Raw genomic sequence first — 21,455 nt, forward strand, 5'->3', positions numbered from 1 at the left:
AGGACCAGGCTATAGCAGCCAAGACTGAGGACAAAGGCAGATTGTTGGGGGGACAAGGGGGCGCTGTGTGCCTGCTGCAGTGCCTCAATGGGCCTCTGTCTCTCCAGCATGCCAGGAGGGCAGCCTGACCCCCGCCCCAGTGTTCAGGGGTAGGCCAGGGAGCCAGAGAAGGGCCGGGATGGGAGGCCACAGCGGAAACTCTGGAAGGCAGAAGAACAGGGCAGTAGGTAAGGGCTGACGGTGGGGAAGAGAAAGAACCAGGCTGGGGAGCTTGGTGCTCAGGCACCAGGGACGCCAAGACAATTTAGGCCGTTTTAAATACAGATTATTTATTTGGATAAGTCTCTCAATGCTCAATAAGCAGCCTCTTCCTCAGAGCCTAGTAACTGCACCAAGGTATGTGCAAAGGAGATGCTCAAGGAGTGTTGGATGGATGGATGGATGGATGGATGGATGGATGGACGGACAGATGAACGAACAAATGAAATGAGGGGCTCTCCATTGACAAAGGGGAAAGTAGCAAGAAAGTGCTTGTGCTGTGCCAGGCCAGCTGGGGATGGGAGAAAAGGAAGAGACAGGGATGCTCCAGAAAGGAGCAGGGCCTTAATGACCTCTCCCAAGAGGAAATGCAGGACGCCCTCTTCTAGCGGCCTCAAGCAGCTCCGTTGCTTCACCCTGCATTTCCCATCCACTCCAAATGTGAAAAGTGCGGATCCCCCCAAAGTCCTCCACCCTGTCCCATGATTTTGCTGCTCCAGTAGTGCTTTGAAGGGGGTGAGCATTCGGGTTCCTGGCTCACCATGGCAGGTGGTCATACACCCAGTTCCACTGTTCCAACCAGGAACTGGCCATGGGCGCATGACTAGGCCATCACTCGGGGTCGCACACACACACAAGCCAGGGAGACGCGGTAGAGCCTTTGTTCCAGGCAGTAGCCATCACGGGCACCCTGCTCTCCAGGGCATGGCCGCCGGTAGAAGACAGTCTGGTTGTGGTAGAGCAACTCCGAGTTGCCCAGGGGGTCCATGTGGGAGCCAGTCTGTAGGCTGACACAGTGTGGACACAGGCAACGAGCGTGGTACAGGTCCTGGGGGAGCCGGTTCAAGTCCCTGTCCAACCTGCAGGGGTGGCACTCATCAGACTCTGGAGGGAGACTGGCAGGGCAGACGGGGGACGGGCCAGAAGCAGGGAGGGCTCCGCGTGGAAACTTGGTAGTGAGGCAGGCCTGGCTTTTTGTCCCAGCTTTTGCACCCACTTGCTGAGTGACTTTAAGCAAGTCACCCCCTCCTGTCTGGGATTTGTTTTCCCTACTGTAAGTGAGGGCTGGGGAGGAAGAGTGGTTTTCTGATTCCAGGAGCCTTTGCCGAGGCAGGGGAAGACAAGCAGCCTCAGGCATGAGGTTTCTTTCTGTAACTGTCATTACACTTTTAGGGTTTATTATTATTATTATTAAGTAAAAATTGTTCTTACGTCCAAGTATAAAAAACTGTAAAGTTCACGGTCTCCCTACGAGTCTCACTCCCCAGAGGGAGCCACTGTCAACCATTTCCTGCACATCCTTCCAGACACTTTTTATGCATATATTATAAATACACATAAGTGTGCGTGGTAAGACATATTTACTTATTCTGAAAGGATTTTGTGGCCAAAACAAGACTTGAAAAGTAGATGCTCCCAAGGTCTGAGACTCCCAAAGGCTGGCAGGAAACAACCACTGGGTTGTAAGACCATTCTCATACAGACAAGCCGTCCCGAGCTGGGGCTCAGCTAGCACACCGTTTCCCAGAGAGGGATCCCTCGTAACTACCCTGCAAGAAAAGGGGCCTGCGGCCAAATGAGTTTGGGAAATACAATGTCTTCTTTTCCACAGACTTCTCACAGCCTTTAATGCACTGAGCACATTATGAATCTCTGAGGGGTGAGGGCTAGAGCAACTTTTCCCACATTTAACTGTCATCATTAATTTCTGAGGAGAAGTTTGTGGGACGAGTACCACAAAGAAAACTTTGGGGAAGATCAGCCGTGTAGTCATCAGGAGTTTGTCGCCTCCAAACAAGGGGTCTGGACCCCAGCCAAGTCAGCCATCAGGCACCCAACCTCCCCATAGGGGATCCCACTTTTTTTGCATTTAGCCCAGGACCTAGCCAGACTTCTAAGACCACTTCAAATCATGGCGACCTGCAGTCTTCTCCCTGGATCTAGTCTCAATCAGAGCTGACCTTCTCCCTTCCCCCTGAACTTGTCCACCCATCCCCAAAGCCAAGGCCAAGCCAGAGTTACATTTATGGGGAATAGGAACACAGACACCCAAGAAAACACAGGATAGAGATCCCTTAGGCCCTAATTTTTAATATTTTGCTTTGTTGTCCTGATTTTAGTGCTTCCTAATATTTTTTACATCATGGCACAAATAGAAAATTTTAACATATGTGTGGCACACCAAATGAAAGAATAAGACTGCCCATTATCAAAGGCTCAGGCAGTTGTACATCTGGCACTTGATTTCTGCTCAGGTCATGATCCTAGGGTTGTGGGATCAAGCCCCGAGTAGGGCTCTGCACTCAGTGTGGAGGCTGCTTAACACTCTCTCTCTCTCATTCTCTCTCTCTCTCTCTGCCCCTCTCCCCCACATGTGTTCTCTCGAAAAGAAAAGAGAAGGGAAGGGGAAGGGAAGGGAAGAGAGGGGAGGGGAGGGGAGGAGAGGGAAGGAAACAATAAGCTTTGAAAACTTGAGTAATTGGGTCAAAGTCACCCAATAAGAGTCAGATCTAGAACCCAGACTAGGCCTTGTCTAACGCTCAAACCTTTATGGAGTCTCTGAGATAAAAAGGGGCAGGCTGGAATTGCATGGAACTCCCCTGGCCCCTCACATATACTCTGACAGGCACACATGCAGGAACTTGGGAGGGGGCTGCAGACTCACTCATATCTCCAGGGGGAGATAGACCTGCTGTTGAGGGGTCCATCTTCACTGGCCCTGCAGGATTCTGGGTGGTGGATGAGGCTAGTGGTCTCTGGTGGGGTCATGAGCACAGTGTTCTGCGTCAGCCATTCATGAGTGGAGTCCTGGCCTTTGCTGGGGCAGCACCTGGACCAGTGGATGCAGTCCTTCTTGATCCGAATACTGAGGGTGTGGGTTCCCATGGCCATTACCAAGAACACGACCACCTATAAGAAAAGCCCAGTAAGAGACCTCTCAACTAATCTGGGTATTCCTTCCCCAGTTGTGATCCTGGTTTCCAGCTCCACCTGATCCCCAGCCCCAAACCTGGCCTCTCTCCACCCTCAGCAATGTCCCAGCACCTGCCAGGCCCCCTTGGACTCACCTGGTTCATACTGGATGCTGCTCGCCCAGCCAAGGTACTGCACTGGCTGACAGGTGGGGCCTTGTGGAAGCAGGCTGACTGGAGCAGCTTGGGCGTCCTGGTTTTATTTTCAGCAAACCTGTTTTGTTTATTCAAATTTATTTCCACAACCTTTTGGAGGGAGTGACCTGACATTAAAAAACAAAACAAAATCAAAAAAACCCTGAGAGGGTTTTCAAAGGGCTGATCAAGTGCCATCTGCATGGAAGTTATAATTCACATCACACCTTGGTAGACTATTTGGGACACTTTGTTCTTTGCACCTTTCCTGGCATGGGGTCAAAGTAATGGTATTCTGCTATTCTTGGTGTTGAGAACTGACATTACGGTAATTTCCCTGACTGGCCTCGTACCCCAAATTAGAAAACATCTTCTGGTCTGTCTTCAGGAGGCCTCAGTTCCATGCTCCCCCACCCCCCAGGGCCTGGTCTCCACCATTCCCTTTTTTCTCAAACACCCTCCTGATCACTCACATCAGTGAACCTTTCCCTCTCTCCTCATTGTCCCTCAACCCTTCTGTTCTCTGACTCCTTCCTCACTTTCAGTGACCCCAACTACTAGGACCTTCATCATCTAAGATTTCTTCCTCGTTGTCCACTCCCTAACTTCCCCTCGCCATTTCCAGTAGTGATGCCCTACACCCCATCCCAACCTTCCCTGACTTCCTCTGGATCAGGGATACAGGTCTAACCTCATAGGACTGCCAGGAATACCCTGACCCTATCAGTTTTTTGGCTGGATGCTCAGGGTCTGATGGAAGAAGATGTAGGTGGTTGCTTCCATTGCACAAATGAGAAGGTGAGGCCAGGAAGAGAAGGGGCTCGGTTATTAACAGCTTCAATAAGACCCAACAGGAAGTCCTGGCTCCATAACAGATCTGTCCCTACCCCTGCTCACAGGGCATTGGGGACAAGAGCCATAGCAAGGGTAGCTGCCCCTCTTAGGCCATGGGGCAAGCCCACCTAGCCTCAGCCCTGCCCCCAGCTCCCCGGGCCACTGAGGGAGCATGTGTGCTCAAAAATGCTTTAACTAGGCCTGATGGCAAAGACATGGGTCAGCCAGGGGTGCCCCCACCTGGGAGACACTGCCCTGAGAGTCAGCCACCAACTTCCCTCCAGGCCTCTTTTCTCCATCCTTGCCCATCGACCCCCCTCATCCCCCACACCCACAACCCCCCCAACCCCAACACACTCATACACAGACATGGTCTCTAGAATGATGTTTCTGATTTGCATGTGCTTTCCCTTAGAAAATACTCCTCTAGTAACCAGGGACTCAAAATAAACAAAGGGAACCAGGAATAACTTAAACTGCAGAATGAGAAGGAATCCTTCAAGTGTTATAGGGCAGAGCAGCCCCAGAGCAGAAGAGTGATGAGGGCAGGGGGCAGTCTGGAGAATTGGGAGAAGATGTTCTGTGGTTTGGGGGAAGCCTGGAACTAGGGGTGAGGCGGGGGCTTAGGAAAAATAGGTGGTGGCTGGGAGAGCAGGAGCTCAGGAAAAGCACTGAGGAACAGGAACACATCACCGGGCTCCCATTGCCCAACTGTCTGCCGTATGCTCGCTGACGCCCTCTCATTTCTGCATGTCACTGTCCTCAGTTCCTGAGTGTCACGTGCCAGATGGTGCCAAGCCTTGCATATGCATCAGCTCATTTTATCCTTACGATAAGACCATGAGATGGAAACTATTATCCCCATATTACAGATGAGAAAGCTAAGACTCAACCAAATTTAGTAACCTACCCAAGCTTGCACAGTTAGGGAGCGGCAGAGCAGGCTTTCCACTCCAGCCCTGAGCAACTTCAAACCTAATCTCCTGGCATGGAGATAACACACTGTGCTGACACCCAGTAAGCTGCAAATGGATGAGAAATCCCTGCAGTATGTGCTTTCCTACTTACCCAGGCTTGGACCACAACAGGTCTCATTTGAACCTGCCAGAGGCCATGGGATATTCCTGCCCACTCAGGCACTCAGCCCTGATGGCTAGGATCCACTGCTCTAGCTCCTTATTCCCCAGAATTTGGTCTGGCACATGGCCACCAGGGTGGCTTTTGGTGTTCCTGAGAAACCCCCAACCCCAGAAAAGGCTCTGAGGGTGCACTGCCCTCCCAAGAGAGCTGGATTCCTTTGGATGTCTTCCAAACCAATCACAGCCACAGAGCCCAGGATGGGGTGCTCAAAAGAGCTGGAAGATCCCAGCTACTTGTTTCACTTATTGATGCTACATTGCCCTTCAGGAGAGGCCTTTGGGGGTGTCCCCCTGTCTCTGTACCAGGATGTCCTCTGAGGAAACCCCTAAAAGGCAGAAGAGCTCCCCCCATCCAAGCACACAGCTGCCCCTCCAGTCGGCCTTTCCCCCACTAGGATGATTGGTTCTGACCTGAGAACCTGTGCTCTGAGTCACACACACCCCACCCCCTTGGGTTTGCTCAGCCTCTGCCCTTATCTCAGTAGCAGACTCCTTAGGGTGATCCCCTACCATGAGAAACATTTTCCAGAGGGTTTTCCTCCTAGGGTAACTAGTTTTGGAATCCCTGAGTCACTTCAGCTTCCAGGGAATCCTCTGGGGTGTGGGGAGATAGGGGTGGCAATGGGAAGAATGGTGGAGGCGGAAACAAAGGAAAGTTCACCCAGCACCTGTCCTCACCTGCCTGGGCCCAACTGGCAGCCAGGAGGGGCTGGCTGAGTCCCTGGAAGAGGAATCAGCACCCAGCAGGAAAGGGCAGGGGAGATGTAACAGAATATATCCCTACCTCTGGTCAGGAAAGACTCTAGGGGCTTTCAGAAAGCTAGATATGTGGCTGTCCTGCCCTTTCACAGAAAGACATCCCAGTCCTCACCTGTTGCCTTGAAGCCCTGACTCTGCCTCTGGTCATTTCTTGACTTTAGGCCCTCTCTGGACCTTTCTCCTCATTTGTAGAAGGGTTTGTGGTTTTTGTTTTTGAGGGGGTAAACTCGTTGACCACAAAAGCACCAGCCAGCTCAGCTGCCCTGGATCCCAGCTCCTGAAATAATGCTGAAACCACAGGACTCAGCAGAGTCTGATGAGGCTTATCTGCACACATCGGATGTGAGGTAGGGACACTAGTCATTAAAATACTGAGATATGCCTGCTCCTGCTGATAAGAGCATGCTGCCATCAGCCCAGGGGGTCCCTTCTAAATCACAACCTGCCTGTGACCCAGCAACTGAAGGCCTGTCCCAGATGGGGGTCTCCAGAATACTGCACCCGTGTCCTGATTAGTAAGTGATTAACGGTACTGGTTGCTACCTAATTATAGTATCCCCTTTAGGTACAAAGATGCTTGGGCTTAGGAACCTGCCTTCAAAGAGAGCCTTGTCTGGCCTGGGCGACACATGGAGAATCAGGGTGAACTGGACAAAGAGCCCAGCAACTCCCTCCCCCAGCCCAGCACTGGGCCCTGGGCTTACTCAGATTCGTCCTACAGTCATGGCTGCCCTGTTATTTCATTCACTTACCAGCTATTTATTGAGTGCCTACTGTGTGCCAGCCACTATTCTAAATGCTACCAGGAGTGCAGAGGAGGACAAGCCAGATAAGTTCTCTGCTTCATGAAGCTTACATTTTAGGAAGAGACAGATGATAAACAAGGAAACAAGATAATTCCTGATAAAAGTTAGTGGTATGAAGAAAATGAAAGTGTTATGAGATGGGGGCTGAGGGGGTAGAGGGAGGGAGTTGTTTTAACTTGGAAAGCCAGGAAAATCCTTTATGAGGATACAGAATTTGACATGATGATGGAAAGCATATAAGGGAAGAATCGTCTAGGCAGAGGTAGCAGGACATGCAGAGTCCCAGAAGTGGGAAAGAGCTTGGCATATTTGAGAAACAGAAAGGACGGTGTGGATGGAAAACAAAGTATAAGGGGGAGGGTGGGATGACATAAGGTAAAGACCTAGGCAGGGGCCAAATCACATAAGGTCTTCCAGGTTGTGATAGAGCATTTGGACTTTATTCTAAGGTAAGGGCGAAGGTACTGACTGGATTCAAGCATGATCTATAGGATGTGAGTTTCTCAAGGGCACTCACTGTTTCCTTGACCTTCTGCTGCCCCCATAGGGCTGCCATCAAATAACAAGAATAATAGTTGCTTTTATCCAACATTTACACAGCATGGGTGAGGTACTCTGGAATTTCTTTTTATTTATGTTTTAATGTTTAGCTATTTTTATTTTTGAGAACAGGAAAAAGGCAGAGAGAGAGAGAGAGAGAGAGAGAGAGAGAGAGAGGAGGGAGATAGAGAATGCCAAGCAGACTCCATGCTGCCAGCACAGAGCCCAATGCAGGACTCAACCCCATGAACTCTGAGATCGTGACCTGAGCTGAAATCAAGAGTTGGATGCTTAACCAACTGAGCCACCCAGGCACCCTGTTAGGAATTTCTTAATCCTCACAACAAGCCTGATGCTATTGGTTCCATTATTATCCCCACTATATAGACCGGGAACCAGAGGCTCCAAGAGGTCATGCCAAGGTCACTAACTAGTATTGAAACCAGGAGTAGAATCCAGGCAATCTGGGTGCTCTGGGGTCCAAAGAGAGGAGAACTGGAAGAATTCTTGAGCACCTGAGTTTTGAGCAGCAAGAGGAGTAAAAACAGATCAAGGAAGTCATGGCGTAGGATGGAAGAGACCAGGGGTAGGCCCTGCTGAGAAGGGGAGAGAAGCTGGGGTCCAGAAAGCCAGGTGGAGTGGTTCCTTCCTTTCTGTCCCTTGAATATGGCCAGGGCAAGCCCTGAAGCTGAGGGCCAAGCAGCCAGTAGCCTGTCGCCCACTTAGGGTCTCAGAGCCCAGCTTGGGTTTTCTCCAACCTTACCTGGACCCCAGAGCTCTCCCTAAACAAGGTAGAATCGCCTTAAAACCTCTGCAAAGGAGAAGGCAAAGATAAGGACAGGGAACGGCTCCTCCGGGTGTCAACAAAGAAACACTTCCAATTTTCATCAAAGTACAAGTAGGGGGGTGGCAAAAGGAGCCAAGGTGAAGAAAAGTCAGGCAGGGAGATCTTTGCTCTCGGCATTTTATATATATTTACTCTTCACCAAAGACACTGTTACAGATGAAGACCTGAGACTCAGAGATGTTATATAACTTGACCAAGATCACATAGCTAATAAAACAGAATTCATTCTTGAGTCTCACTGGCTCTATTTCATGCCTGGACACTCCAGAAGCATATTTTTATTTTCCTGCAGGTTTGTATTCTGCTCTCCCTCATCTACATGTATTTCCCCAGACACTGAGCTACAGGCAATGAGCCCCAATGCCCACCTCCCAAACCACCATTCTGCCTGGTCCTAGAACTTCTTTTCTGCCTAATCTTTTCTGACCTCCATCTACTTCTCCTTGTGCCTGTCTGAGCATTCATCTTTGGGAACTGGAATTCCTGCCCACTTCCATCTTGTGTCCCAATTTGCCCTGGCAGTCCTCTGGGCAGAGCATACCAAGTCACTCCCCACCAGCTGAATGTCCGTGTTCCAGGCAGCCAGGGCCCCAGGACTGGGGTCTGGAGGAGACTGGACAGGGGCTGGAGCTGAACTGGGGAGCTCTCCCTTCAGATGCATCTGGAAATGTATAAGTTCCTCTACTGCCCTAAGGGTGTCTAAGTCTGTTTGGAGTTCCCAGGCCCACCTTCCGTTTGCACACATCTCTGAGTGAAGCCCAGATCCAATACTGTACTGTCCATCTCCATGTTAACCCTGAAATCTCTTCCTAACCCACCGCATAGGTCCCACAGGGCTCTTCACAGGTGCCCAGGTGACAGGGAAGGGGAACCAGGCCAGGTATCCCCTTCCCCTCCTAGAAAATGCCTGGATGTGTGGGCCTGTGGAATGTGGGGAGAGAAGGAGGCATCCTCAGGTTCACAAAGGGCCTTGAATTAGACTTCTGATGTTATCTACAAATGAAGTTATACATAGAGTCATTGTCTGTTTTATGTGTTTGAAGTGTTAATTTGTTAAACGTAAACACTGAAAATCTACTACAGCTTTTTAATCCTGTTTGGCATCTCATTTTTTAAATACTAGAAACTTCAAAAATGGAAGAAGGAAAGCTCCCTTCCAGCCTAAGATGCTTTGAGGTGTGTCCCAATAGGAAGAAGCAGGAGATGGGGGTAGCTGGAGGGAACAGCACACACTAAGGAGTAGTAATAGGTCAGGAGAAGTGTGGGAACCCAAGAACCCTGTCCTTGCAGCTGATCCCAGATCCTCTGAAAGAGGTCTGCCCTTTTGTGCCCGCACTCCCCACTCCTGCTCCGCGTGGCAGCCGAGTGAGGCAGAGTGAGGGCGGGGGACAGGCCCAGACTGGCAGAGAAGTGTAAGAACGGCACAACCCGCCCGCCTTCAGCTCTGGGACCAGGCTCATGTTCTCTCGCCAGGGCCAGAATCCATGACCGGCTGCAGACCCCCGCTGTCCCCCGCAAGAACGGTTGGCCACCGCTGCCACCCCTGCGGAGGTAACGCCAGAGAGAAGAGACGCTCTGCTGAGGACCCCGGAAAGGAGGAGGGAGCGCGCTCCCTCCCAAGGGAAGGACAGATGTGGGGCTCATGAAAGGGAGGCAGACAGAGGCGCGGGGCTCACTGGGCAGAGCGGGGGCGTGGCGGGGTGAGGGAAGCTCCCAGGAGAAAACGGACCAGACCGCGGGGAGGTCGGCCTTGACGGAGAGGAAGAGGCGCCGCACAGAGGGCCCGGGAGGGGGCGTGCAGTTTGGCCCGAGGGTCTCGAGCTGAAACTCAACACCCGCCTTTGGAGGGATCGTCCTCCTTTCTCCTCCGCCCCTTCCCTTCCCCTCCCTTTTCCCCTCCCTCCTTTCTTTTAATCCCCAGGACTGAGTCCCGCGCCGGAGCGGAGAGGGCCCGAGGGGAGGAGGAAGGAACTACCCTGAGAGAGAGAGAGAGAGCCGGGAGCCCGGGAAGGGGAGGGAAGGGGAGCCGCGCGCGGGGCCTGAGCCTGCAGGCCACGCGCGCCCCCCCGGAGCCTTCGCAGCCCCCTCAGTGTTCCCCTACCCTCTCCAGGCGAGTCCACAGGACCCTGGCCCCTGCTCCTCCTTCGCCTTCTCTTTGCTGCTTCTTTTGCTTTGTGGCCTTTCTTTCCGTCCCCAGAGCCACCTGGGAGCTGCCCAGGGCTCCGGGGCGCGCCGAGGGGGCCCTGCCGGGGGTGCGCGTGAGCGGACCGCGGGGTGGCGGCGTGCGGCGGCTGGGCCCTGAGACGGCGCGTGGAAAGCCGTCCCGCCCCTTCGGGCCGAGCCCGCGTGCGGGGAGCGAGGTTCCGTCGCGGCGCCCCCCAGCCCCGGGCGTGCTGAGAGTGAGTGTGCGTGAGTGTGAAGCCGCCTCGCCGCCGGGGGTGCGAGTGTCTGGGCGGAACGCAGCCACTCGGGCAGCGCAGCCCCAATGGCCACGCTCTCGGGGGCCTTCGGCGCCAGCCTGGCCTCCTTTCGCCAACTTAGGCGAGTCTGAAGAGGGGCGAACGACTCCGCGCTCGCTCGCCCCACCCCCTCGCAGCGGGGCCGCCCTGACCACAGCCCTGGGAGCACCGCTCACCGCCGCGGCCCCCGGGTGGGGAGGGTTGGCCTCTGAACTCGCTCGTCCAGCCCAACCGCTTCTGCGGCTTCTCCCAGCCCTCGGGGCCGTCCTGAGCGGCCTGGCGAGGCGTCGAGCGTGGCCCCAGCTCCCGCCTCCTCGCCTGCCCCAGCCCTGGGAGGGAGCTTTCGGCCCATGCAGACCCGGGGTCCCTCCGCGGCCTAGGGCAGGCAGCTCCGGGGGCCTGGCCAACCCCGTGGCCCCCGGGACAACCCGGAGCGCGCGCCCTTGGATGAGGTCCCGCAGCGACGCCCCGGCCCGCCCCGCTCCTCCTCCTGCCCGGCCAAGCTGCCTCCCATTTGGGGAGTTTTGTGGTCTTTCTTTCTCCTCCTCCAACCTCCGGGGAGGCCACGACTCAGGCGCCGCAGCCGGGGGCCGCCTCCATGGTGCGGGGCGGCCGCTGCTGAAGTCAGCGAAACCGAGCCTGGCCTGGAGAAGGCCGCGCAGGAGGCCAAGGCCATGGCCATAGCCACGTCGGTGAGTCCACCAGGGAAAGGAGGCTGCGGACTTTTGGCCTCTACGGTCTACCCTGCACTCCTGTCACTTTTATTTCTGCCTTCTCTTTGTCTTTCTCCCAGGGCCCTTTCTCCTCCGGGAGGCTGTGTCCAACCCCCTACCCCAAACCACTTTTGTTTCTCTTTCTCCCTCTCCTCATCCCCAGCTCCTTCTGGGTTAGGTTACCCCTTCTCCCCTCTTCCCCCTCATTCTCCTCTTTTCTTTCAAGAGGCTACCCCTGGATGGAGGGGAGGGGGCAAGCCTAGCACGAGTCCTATCTGCTCTTTTATGGGCGGGAACAGATGGCCACCGGTGGTTGGCAGGGGCTTGTGATTGGGAGGCAAGTATAAGGTTGGGAGGGGGCTGAACGGAGGTGGCTCCAGGAAAGTGGGAGAGGCCAAAGAGGCCCTTCTCTTGAAGAAGGATGGAGGAAAAGGGTAAAATTGAGCCCAAGAGGGAGATCTGTTACGGAGAGAGGGAAAATAGAGGGAGGAGGAGAGGTGATGTCAACCAGCCTCTGGCCACTTTCCGGGGACTGGGGACAAAGGGAGGAGACAGCTGGCATGATGGGACAGTGGGAGGAGGCCTCCTAGAGAGTTGTGTGGCCCACTGCCACTCCACCCGCCTACTCCACCCCCACCTCCCAATCCCCAGTTAAGGCAGCCACTCCCTCACAAGTCAGCTGGGCCCCTGAGGAGGGGATAGACCAGAGGTGGCCACACCCATCATCAGTCAGTCTATCAGCAACTCTGGCCTGGGTTCCCGAAATTGTAAGGCCCAGAGGTCTGGCCCCATTGGATGAAATTCAAACCTTAGCACCAGGAGGAGCTCTCCACAGCCCCACCTCTGCTTTCGGTCCTGTACACCCTATAGTCTGATTCCAAGCAACTCTAACCCCTTTCCACCATTCCCTGGACCCTGTGGTTCCCTAGGGAAAGCGAGTCTGCTGCCTGCCTTCTGGCCCCCTCTGAACGGGTGCTCTGGGAAGGAGATCTGTGAGGCTGGAAAGAAGCATGGCTCCTGACATTCTCCCATACCCCTCAAGGATGAGTTCAATTATCACTCTTTCTTAGACCAAACTCCTTTTAGCTCCTCAATCTGTGTGATGGAGAAGACCTTAGCTCAGAGCCTGGAGAAGGGAAGATCCTGAAAATAGTGGGGGTACTCTGGCGTAAAGATGCTGGCACAGGAGCTGGCAGCTCCTCAGCTTTGTGGTCCTAGGAGGTAGATTTTTGTTTTTACCTAGAGGTAGGAGGTGGCATTTATGCTAATCAAACTCACGGGATCCTAATAACAGCTAATATCTATTGAGCATTTACTGGCCCTAAGCTTTGTTCTGGTTTGTCCTGGTTGTTGATGCATCAGCTCATCCAGTCCTCACAAGAACCCTGTGAGGCTAGTGCTAGCTTTGTCTGAAAATGAATATTTGTGTGTGTGTGTTTGTTTATTTATTTTGAGAGAGATAACACACACACGTGAACGAGAGAGCGAGAGTGAGAGAGAGAGAGAGAGAGAGAGAGAGAGAGAGAGAGAGAGAATCTGAAGCAGGCTCCCTGCTGTCAGTGCAGAGCCCGACTCAGAATTCAAACCCATGAATCATGAGATCATGACCTGAGCAGAAATCAAGAGGCAGATGCTTAACCAACTGAGCCACCTGTGTGCCCCTGAAAATGGATATTTGGATATGGAAATGGAATTGCACAAAGGAGGAAACTGAGGCTTAGGAAGGTTAAACAACCTGCCCAGAGCCACCCAGCTAGAAAAGGACAGAGCCAAGACTCAAACCCAACTCTGTCTGCCTCAGAACTGTGCTTTTAACCCAATGTCTAATCCAAAGTACTAATTTCTAGTTTACACTTAGAAAAGTGTGGGGCTAACCAGGAATTTGTGTCATCTGGTTGGCATGTTTTCTTTCTGTAGGACAATATCCTTTTTTTTTTTTTTTAAAGTTTTTTTTTGAGAGAGCACATGTGTGCACAAACCAGGGAGGGGCAGAGAAAGGGGGACACAGAATCTGAGGCAGGCTCTGTGCTGACAGCAGAGAGTGACCTGGGGCTTGAACCCATGAACTGCGTGACCATGACTTGAGTTGAAGTCAGATGCTTAACTGACTAAGCCACCCAGGCTCCCCAGCCAATATCCTTTAGCAGCCAAAATATAATCAGAAGATGGTTTGAGGACTTTGGAATGAGGCAAGAGAAAAAAAGGCAGTTTGTTAAATTCACCAAGCTATGAAGGGCTGGACAGCCTCTCCACCCAAGGGAAATGTCAGTTAAGAGGAACATGCACTCATGCTGGCTGAGCAGGGCCTCCTTCTTCAGGGCCTGGTGGCCAAATGCAGTCTGCCAGAGATCTTTAGCTTGAGATGTTTTACTGAATTAGCCCACATGAATTACCCATTAGGTAGTTATGCCTAACTACTAACTACTTGCTCTCTACCACCACTGCCCGGGATCCTGCCAGCAGGTGCAGTCACTTAGCAAACATAACCAAACCAGAATATATGTTGATATTGTGAATGGTGTAAGCTTGATTCTACCAAAGAACATCATGGAACCAGAGCCCTATGAGGGGTGGCTAGCAAAGGGAGATTGGGAATAATGAAGATTTCATAATGCACTTGAGTCATGTTTGAGTCATGGACTCTACTTAACCAAGAAGTTAAGTTACTAATATAAGAAGAAAAAAAATAGAACCTCATGTTTGATTATGGAGAGGTAGTAGGGGGTGATTGAGGGTGCGAGCTCTGGAGTCAGACAGCCTGGGGTTCAAGTCACCTCCACCAGTGGCACCAGCTCTATGTTGTAGGCAAAGTCCTACCTTCTCTATCCCAGTCTCCTTTCCAATGGGGATAATGATAGCTCCTTCCTCATAAGCTTGTTTTAAAAATTCTTTTATTTTTAAAAATTTTTAATGTTTATTTTTATATTTGAGAGAGAGAGTGAGAGGGACAGAGAGAGACAGAGACACAGAATCCAAAGCAGGCTCCAGGCTCTAGGCTCTGAGCTGTCAGCCCAGAACCTGAATGCAGAACTCGAACTCACAAACCATGAAATCATAACCTGAGCCAAAGTCAGCCGCTTAACTGACTGAGCCACCCAGGTGCCCCATAAGCTTGGGTTTTTATTGTTATTGTTGTTGTTTTAAAGTTTATTTTTTTAAACTATTTTGAGAGAGGGAGGGAGGGGCAGAGAGAGGGAGAGAGAAAGAATCCCAAGCAGGCTCCACATTGTTAGCGTAGAGCCCAATGCAGGGCTGGATCTCATGAACCATGAGATCTTGACCTAAGCCAAAATTAAGAGTTGGGTGCTTAACCGATTGAGCCACTCAGGCACCCCACTCATAAGGTTGTTTTGAGGATTAAATGAGATGAGATGATTAGCGTAAAGACTTGCACAGTGTCTGGATACATGATTTGCACTTGATATATGTGACATACTACCTTAGCATGTGACTCTTGGGGGGGAAAATGCTTAGATGTCCTGACCAGACAGGACTAGGAACAGGCTGATAAATGGTTGCTCTTGGTTGGTCTGCCAGCCCCGTTCCACACACACACATCAGAGTGTATACACTTTTCTCCTCTCCATGGTAACCTCAGCTTCCTCTGATAGAACCTTATTTGCTCAGACTGAGAATAAAACCATTGCTTCAGTTTCTGTTTTCTTCCTTTTTATTCCTAGGCACTATCTGGGCTGCGTTTTTCCCAGTCTCCCTCAAATTGATGGGTCTCTGCTGCCACTTAATCTAACCTGCTTGTGGGGCATATTGACTGGGAAACGGGAAAGGTGAAGGAGATTCTATGGGAGACCTTAGCAGGGCTTTCTCATGTACACAAATCTTTGGAGGAAATTCGTTCAACATATATTCACTGGGGGCTGATTACAGGTGGAGCCCTATTGCAGGGTCTAGGGATACAGCAGTCCCTGTTCCCCAGAGCTTACAGGGTAAGGGAAGAAATAGATGATAAGAAATGAAATAGGCAAATAGTGTAAAGTATTATGAAGGAAACAGTGGTGGAGGTGACACAGAATGGGGTGGGGAGAAGAGTGAAGAAAAGACCCCTTCGAGAAGGAAACACGTAAGCAGAACTGAAGGATAAAAAAGGGCCAGTCAGGGGCACTTGGGTGGCTCAGTTGGTTAAGTGTCCAACTTCGGCTCAGGTCATGATCTCACAGTTCATGGGTTCAAGCCCCACGTCGGGCTCTGTGCTGACAGCTAGCCCAGAGCCTGGAGCCTGTTTCAGATACTGTATCTCCCTCTCTCTCTGACCCTGCCCTGCTCACACTGTCTCAGAAATAAATAAAACGTTTAAAAAAGGGGGTGGGGGGCAGTCAGATGACAAGTCAGGGCAAGAGCATTCTGGGTCAAGGAAACCCCAAGTGCAAAGGCCCCAAGGTGAGAAAGAATTTCTTTAGTTCAAGGAATAGAAAGGAAGAGGAAGAATGCAGGGGAGAAAGCTGGAGACCAGTCAGGAAGAGTGGAGTCAGGAGGTCAGATTTTTAGCTTGAGGGAAATGGGGAGCTCCATAATGTTTTGAGCAAGGGATGTCATGACCTGATGTATGCGTGAGACCCCTCTCCCCACTCCCACCTCACCCACCAGGCCCAGCTGGCCCGGGCACTCTACGACAACACCGCTGAGTCCCCCCAGGAGCTGTCCTTCCGTCGAGGGGATGTTCTACGGGTACTGCAGAGGGAGGGTGCTGGTGGGCTGGACGGCTGGTGCCTCTGCTCCCTGCATGGCCAGCAGGGCATTGTGCCCGCCAACAGAGTGAAGCTCCTTCCTGCTGGCCCAGCACCCCAGCCCAGCCTCACCCAGGTGCTCCCAGCCCAGCCTGGCTCACCACATCCAGCCCCAGAGCACAGCAATGAGGACCAGGAGGTGAGAGCTAGAGCCCTCCCAACCCCAGTTGAGCCCAGTTTCCCCTCCACTGGTGTGTACTGCGAGGTGGGTCAGGGCGATCCCTGAGACCACAGCTCTTCACTGATCATGTGCTGTGTGAAACCTGCCTACCAACCTTTCATGGGCTCTGTTTCCCCATTGGTACAGGGTGGGGGCTGGAAGGGATCTAAGCAGATACATTATCTGCTTCCCTGGTCCTGACCTACCCATCTGTCTTGATCCCCCAGGTATATGTGGTACCACCCCCAGCTCGGCCCTGTCCTACCTTAGGACTTCCAGCTGGCCTCTGCCCGCCCTCCCCTGATCCCATCTACAAGGTCCCCAGAGGGACTGGGACCCAACCAGCTGCCCCTGGAAATGCCTTGGAGGTGAGGACTAGAGGTCTGTGTATGTTGGGCAGGGAACACAGGGCTCTCAGTGGGAGTCCACTGCTGAGTCTGAGAGTAACCGATGGTTCTGTTCCCTCTCCAGGTCTATGACGTGCCCCCCACTGCCCTCCGAGTTCCCTCCAGTGGCCCCTATGACTCCCCTGCCTCCTTTACCCGCCCTCTGGCCCGGGTTGCCTCACAGGCCCCTGAAGAGGATGAAGCTCCCTATGATGTGCCTTTGGCCCCAAAGCCACCATCAGAGCTGGATTCAGATCTGGAGTGGGAGGGGGGCCGAGAATCAGAGCCCCCCCTCTATGCTGCCCCCTCCAACCTGAAACGGGCATCGGCCCTGCTCAACCTGTATGAAGCGCCCGAGGAACTGCTAGCAGATGGGGAAGGTGGAGGCAACGATGAAGGCATCTACGATGTGCCCCTGCTCGGGCCGGAGGCACCCCCTTCTCCAGAGCCCCCAGGAGCTTCGGCCTCCAATGACCTGGACACCTTGGGCCTGCTTCTGGCCAGAAGCCCCCCACTCCCACACAGGCCCCGTTTGCCCTCAACTGAGAGCCTGTCCCGCCGCCCTCTGCCTGCCCTGCCTCTTCCTGAGGCCCCCAGCCCTTCCCCAGCTCCCTCCCCTGCTCCTTGCCGGAAGGGTAGCATCCAGGACCGACCTCTGCCCCCACCCCCTCCCCGCCTGCCTGGCTATGGGGGCCCCAAGGTTGAGGGGGATCCAGAAGGTGGGGAGTTAGAGGATGATCCAGCAGGACACCACAATGAGTATGAGGGCATCCCGATGGCCGAGGAGTATGACTATGTCCACCTGAAGGTGAGCTCACCTCCCAACAGTCCTACCAGAAGTGCCCCCAAGAGAACCAAGGGGAGGAGTGAGAAGACCTGGGGCTCAGAGGGACCCTCCCTTACTTTCTTCACTGGCCCTGCACCTTATGGCCTGGGTCCCCAGTACTTGCCCCCACCACTTATACCAGTGCCACATTCCTTCTAAACCTAGCCTGGGGTCCCCAAGCCATCTAACCTGCCACCAGAGTTTCTCCCAGACCTGGAGTCAAGGGACTACAATCTGATGGCAGAAGACATCTTGGGAAGGAAAGCAGAGGGGAAGGGGCAGGAACACGGGGAGGCCACCTGCCCCACTCCCCCACCACTGCACTGAGACCCTGATCCCTCCTGCAGGGCATGGATAAAGCTCAGGGATCTAGGCCCCTGGACAAAGCCTTCCTAGGGGATCCTGAACTGCTGGAGAGGGGGCCACCGGAGCAGCAGGTAACCCTGGGGGGCAGTACCAGAGAAGGGGGACCAGGAGGAGCAACCAGCAAGGGAGAGAGATTAGGATGGGGGTAAAGAGCTCAGTGAGCCAGAGCTGGGGTAGAGAGGAGTCAGCATTCAGCATGAAGGAGCTGGGACCTGAAAAAGGGTTTTAGGAATTCAGAAAGAGGGGAAAGAATGTGTTGGAGAGGAATCAGAAAACAGAGCAGAGGGAAGCAGAGGGAGTTCTGGGCTCAGGGTCAGAGCTAGGCCAGGTAACTTCTGAGGCTCCTTCCAGCTGTGAGTTCCTGGGTTCCTAAGAGACCTGGCTTCTAATCCCGGCTCCACCGATAAACAGCCAGGGGCCCTGAAGTCACCAGATAATCTCTAGGTCTCAGGAAAGTGAGGTGGTCTCCTTGACTGTGTAGACCGGCCCTAAGCGTAGTAGCTACTGTTTATCAGTTATTTACCTAAAGTGCAGACCATAATAAGCACATGGCATGTGTCAGCACTAATCACAGCCATAGTTAGTACTCCTACGGTGCTCACAGTGTGCAGTGTTCTGTTCTAAGCCTTTTCTATACGCCGCATCATTAACTGTACCACAGCCTTGGGAGGCAGAGACTAGAACTGCACTGTCCAGTAAGGTAGCCACTAGCCACCTGTGGCTCTTAGGCACTTGAAATGTAGCTAATCCGAATCGAAAGGTGCTATAACTATTAAACGCACACCAAATTGTGCAGACTTAGTATGAAAAGAAATCTAAGTAATTTATATATTGATTATATGTTGAAATTACAGCAATTTTTATATCTGGAATTGAAACTCCAGTTTGTTTCTTTTTCTTAATGTGGCTACTAGAAAAATTTTAATTACACATGTGGTTCACATTATGTTGACCTTGGACAGTGCAGTACCAGATTCTCCATTTTAGATTATAAGGAAACAAGTTCAGTTTGAATCTAGATTTATCTGACATCATTTCTGGGCACTTTCCTGCCACTGGCTGTGAGAATTTAAATCTTCTGATGAGCAGAGGGAAGAGCTCAGGTAGAAAGGAAAGGATGAGGAACAGAGGGAGGGAAGGAGGGAGGAAACGATTGCAAAAGTAGCACTACTGAGAGCACCCTGCCAATCACTCCTCTTGCCCTCAGGAGGCCCTGTCCACAGGGGAGCCACTGGACCTGCCCACCGGAGATCTACAGCTCTTGCACTTCTACGCGGGGCAATGCCAGAGCCACTACTCAGCACTGCAGGCAGCTGTAGCAGCCCTGATGTCCAGCACCCAGGCCAACCAGCCCCCACCCCTCTTCGTGCCCCATGGCAAGCGGGTAGTGGTGGCCGCTCACCGCCTGGTGTTTGTTGGGGACACCCTGGGCCGGCTGGCAGCCTCTGCCCCTCTGCGAGCACAGGTCGGGGCTGCAGGTACATCGCTGGGCCAGGCATTGCGGGCCACTGTGCTGGCTGTCAAGGGGGCCGCCCTGGGCTACCCATCCCGCCTTGCGGCCCAGGAGATGACACAGCGTGTGGCGGAGCTGGCGGGGCAGGCCCTACAGTTCACCACTCTGCTCTCCAGCCTGGCCCCCTGAAGGTCCTGCTCTGCCCCTCTCCTGCCTGCCAGAGCCCCCTTTGGGGCCTTGGGCAGGAGGGCTCTGTTTTAAAACCAGGAATGGTGAGGACGTCTCTCCCCTTCCTGTCATCTCAGCCTCTCACAGAGATGTCCCTCCCCCCACCCCCCACAGCTTTTTGTACGAGCCATTTTGTATAAGTTATTTATATTTAATATTATTTCCTGCTTTGTCAAGGGCAGGTGCCAGGCCCCTTGGGGCAGGGAGGAACTGGACTCTTTCCCTCAGCCTGGGCTGAAGGTTCTTGGTCACTGCACTGCCACCCACCTCTGAAAGCTTGGCCCCACAGAGAATCAGGTGACTGAAACCTGGAGCCTCCCAGAGCCCCTTTCTTTTCCTGGTTCTTGGCTCTAGAACATCAGCACCTTACTGTTAGCTGAGAGTGACGGCACGGTATTGACCACCCAGAATGTGGAGGTCTAGGAGAGGCCTCCAGGATCCTCCCCGCAGCAGGCAGGGTGGAGCCCTGCTGTCTGGTTCCCTGACTCTGCTTCTTGGGCACCTGGGGGAGGGGCCTGGCCTAGCATCCCTTCGGCCAAACCTGTGAAACACACACTGTGGGCGGGATGTCTTTAGGTTTGGGGGGAGAGTTTTGCTGTTTTTTCCAATAATTATTCATTCGGTGGGTTTCACCTCCCATGATGTGCCAAGCATGGTTCTGAAGGTACATTGTGGGGGCGGGATGGATATAACTGAGTCAGTTAAAATAAGTAAATAAAAAAAAAAAGAATATGTGCCACAGATTTGACAGTTGCTGGTAATAGAAATGAACAGGGTGATGTGAGGGACTAACTGGATGAGGGAGAGGCTGTTGAAGGAGATTTTAGATGGGATGGTTGGGAATAATATCTGAGCTGAGGCCCCAGGGATGAGAGAACAGAGAAGAGTCTGAGAACTAGCATTCCTGGAAGGCAGACACTGTTACCGACTGGGGGCCTTTCCACCAAGACTTCATTATCAGATGATGTCATTAGAGAATTGCACGTGTGGAGATGATGGCCTCCCAGCCTTGAAAGGTGCCGTGCTGAAGACATCATCCCAGTGGAGGCCTGTCCTCAGCTTGGCACCACAGGACAGCTGTGGCCAACTGGAAAGTGCTGCTGGCTGACCTGGGCGCCCTCTGCCCAAGAAGGTCTGGCCCCTTAAATCTCCTTTCCCAGGCCCCTGCTCACTGCCCTTGTAGATATACCTTCTTTTAGAGGAACCAAAGGGCAGGTGAATGCAATTAGTCCATAGTCCTCATGCTTTGGTGACATTGATGAGCCACGGCTTAGATGGGGGAATCCTCCAGCCATTTACCACAAGGAAGACATCCAAGCCACAAATCCATTGCTTCAGTTGTGCTTTTCCCAGATGACACCTTAGCAACTGGATTGGAGGCACCCTAAACTTCAATCACAGTCCAAGTCTTGTGGCACCCTCTATGCATTTGCCTTCTCCATTTTGGGATCTTTCTTATTTCACCCTTAAAGAAAATTCATTTCCAGATTCTGGGGTCACCAAAATGCACCCCTATATGTTGAAGACTTATAACAGGGATATCTTCTATCATCTCCCAGTAAGAATGTCAAGAGATCAACCTGGAAATTGAGTCAGAGGTTTCAGTGTGAGTCCCAGATCTGCCATGTAGCTGTATGCCTATGGGTAAACCCTGTCAGTTCCTCTGAGTCTTGCGCTTATCTTTTTTTTTTAAGAGTGTAAAAAGTTTAATATCAATATCAATGATAAATAACAGGTGTGGGTTGTTTTTGTTTGTTTGGTAATAGCGCAGTGTCACTGGGCTTATCTTTAATATGTGGATGATCATAATGGTCTCACAGGGTCGTTGTGAG

The 21,455-nt window shown here is 52.6% G+C and overlaps 2 protein-coding genes across 3 annotated transcripts; one reads left to right on the forward strand and one right to left on the reverse strand.

Annotated features, from left to right (window-relative positions):
• Positions 1-312: 312 nt before the first annotated feature.
• Positions 313-10,470, reverse strand: IL25 (interleukin 25). Its single transcript, XM_039245260.1, has 4 exons — positions 10,392-10,470; positions 3,327-3,493; positions 2,924-3,168; positions 313-1,118 (listed from the first exon to the last, which is right to left on the reverse strand). The coding sequence occupies exons 2-4, from the start codon at positions 3,333-3,335 to the stop codon at positions 863-865; spliced, it is 510 nt and encodes a 169-aa protein (XP_039101191.1). The 5' UTR covers positions 3,336-3,493; positions 10,392-10,470; the 3' UTR covers positions 313-862.
• On the forward strand, positions 10,312-21,354 carry EFS (embryonal Fyn-associated substrate). Of its 2 annotated transcripts, XM_039245258.1 has the most exons (6): positions 10,312-11,441; positions 16,065-16,343; positions 16,592-16,732; positions 16,836-17,558; positions 17,924-18,013; positions 19,150-21,354. In XM_039245258.1, the coding sequence occupies exons 1-6, from the start codon at positions 11,424-11,426 to the stop codon at positions 19,582-19,584; spliced, it is 1,686 nt and encodes a 561-aa protein (XP_039101189.1). In that variant the 5' UTR covers positions 10,312-11,423; the 3' UTR covers positions 19,585-21,354. The 2 variants fall into 2 exon arrangements, with proteins under 2 accessions (XP_039101189.1, XP_039101190.1); XM_039245259.1 differs by lacking the exon at positions 16,065-16,343.
• The last annotated feature ends 101 nt before the right edge of the window (positions 21,355-21,455 follow it).

Source organism: Hyaena hyaena, unplaced genomic scaffold (assembly GCF_003009895.1).
Source record: "Hyaena hyaena isolate Hyena2069 unplaced genomic scaffold, ASM300989v1 scaffold_256, whole genome shotgun sequence".
Classification (NCBI taxonomy): domain Eukaryota; kingdom Metazoa; phylum Chordata; class Mammalia; order Carnivora; family Hyaenidae; genus Hyaena; species Hyaena hyaena.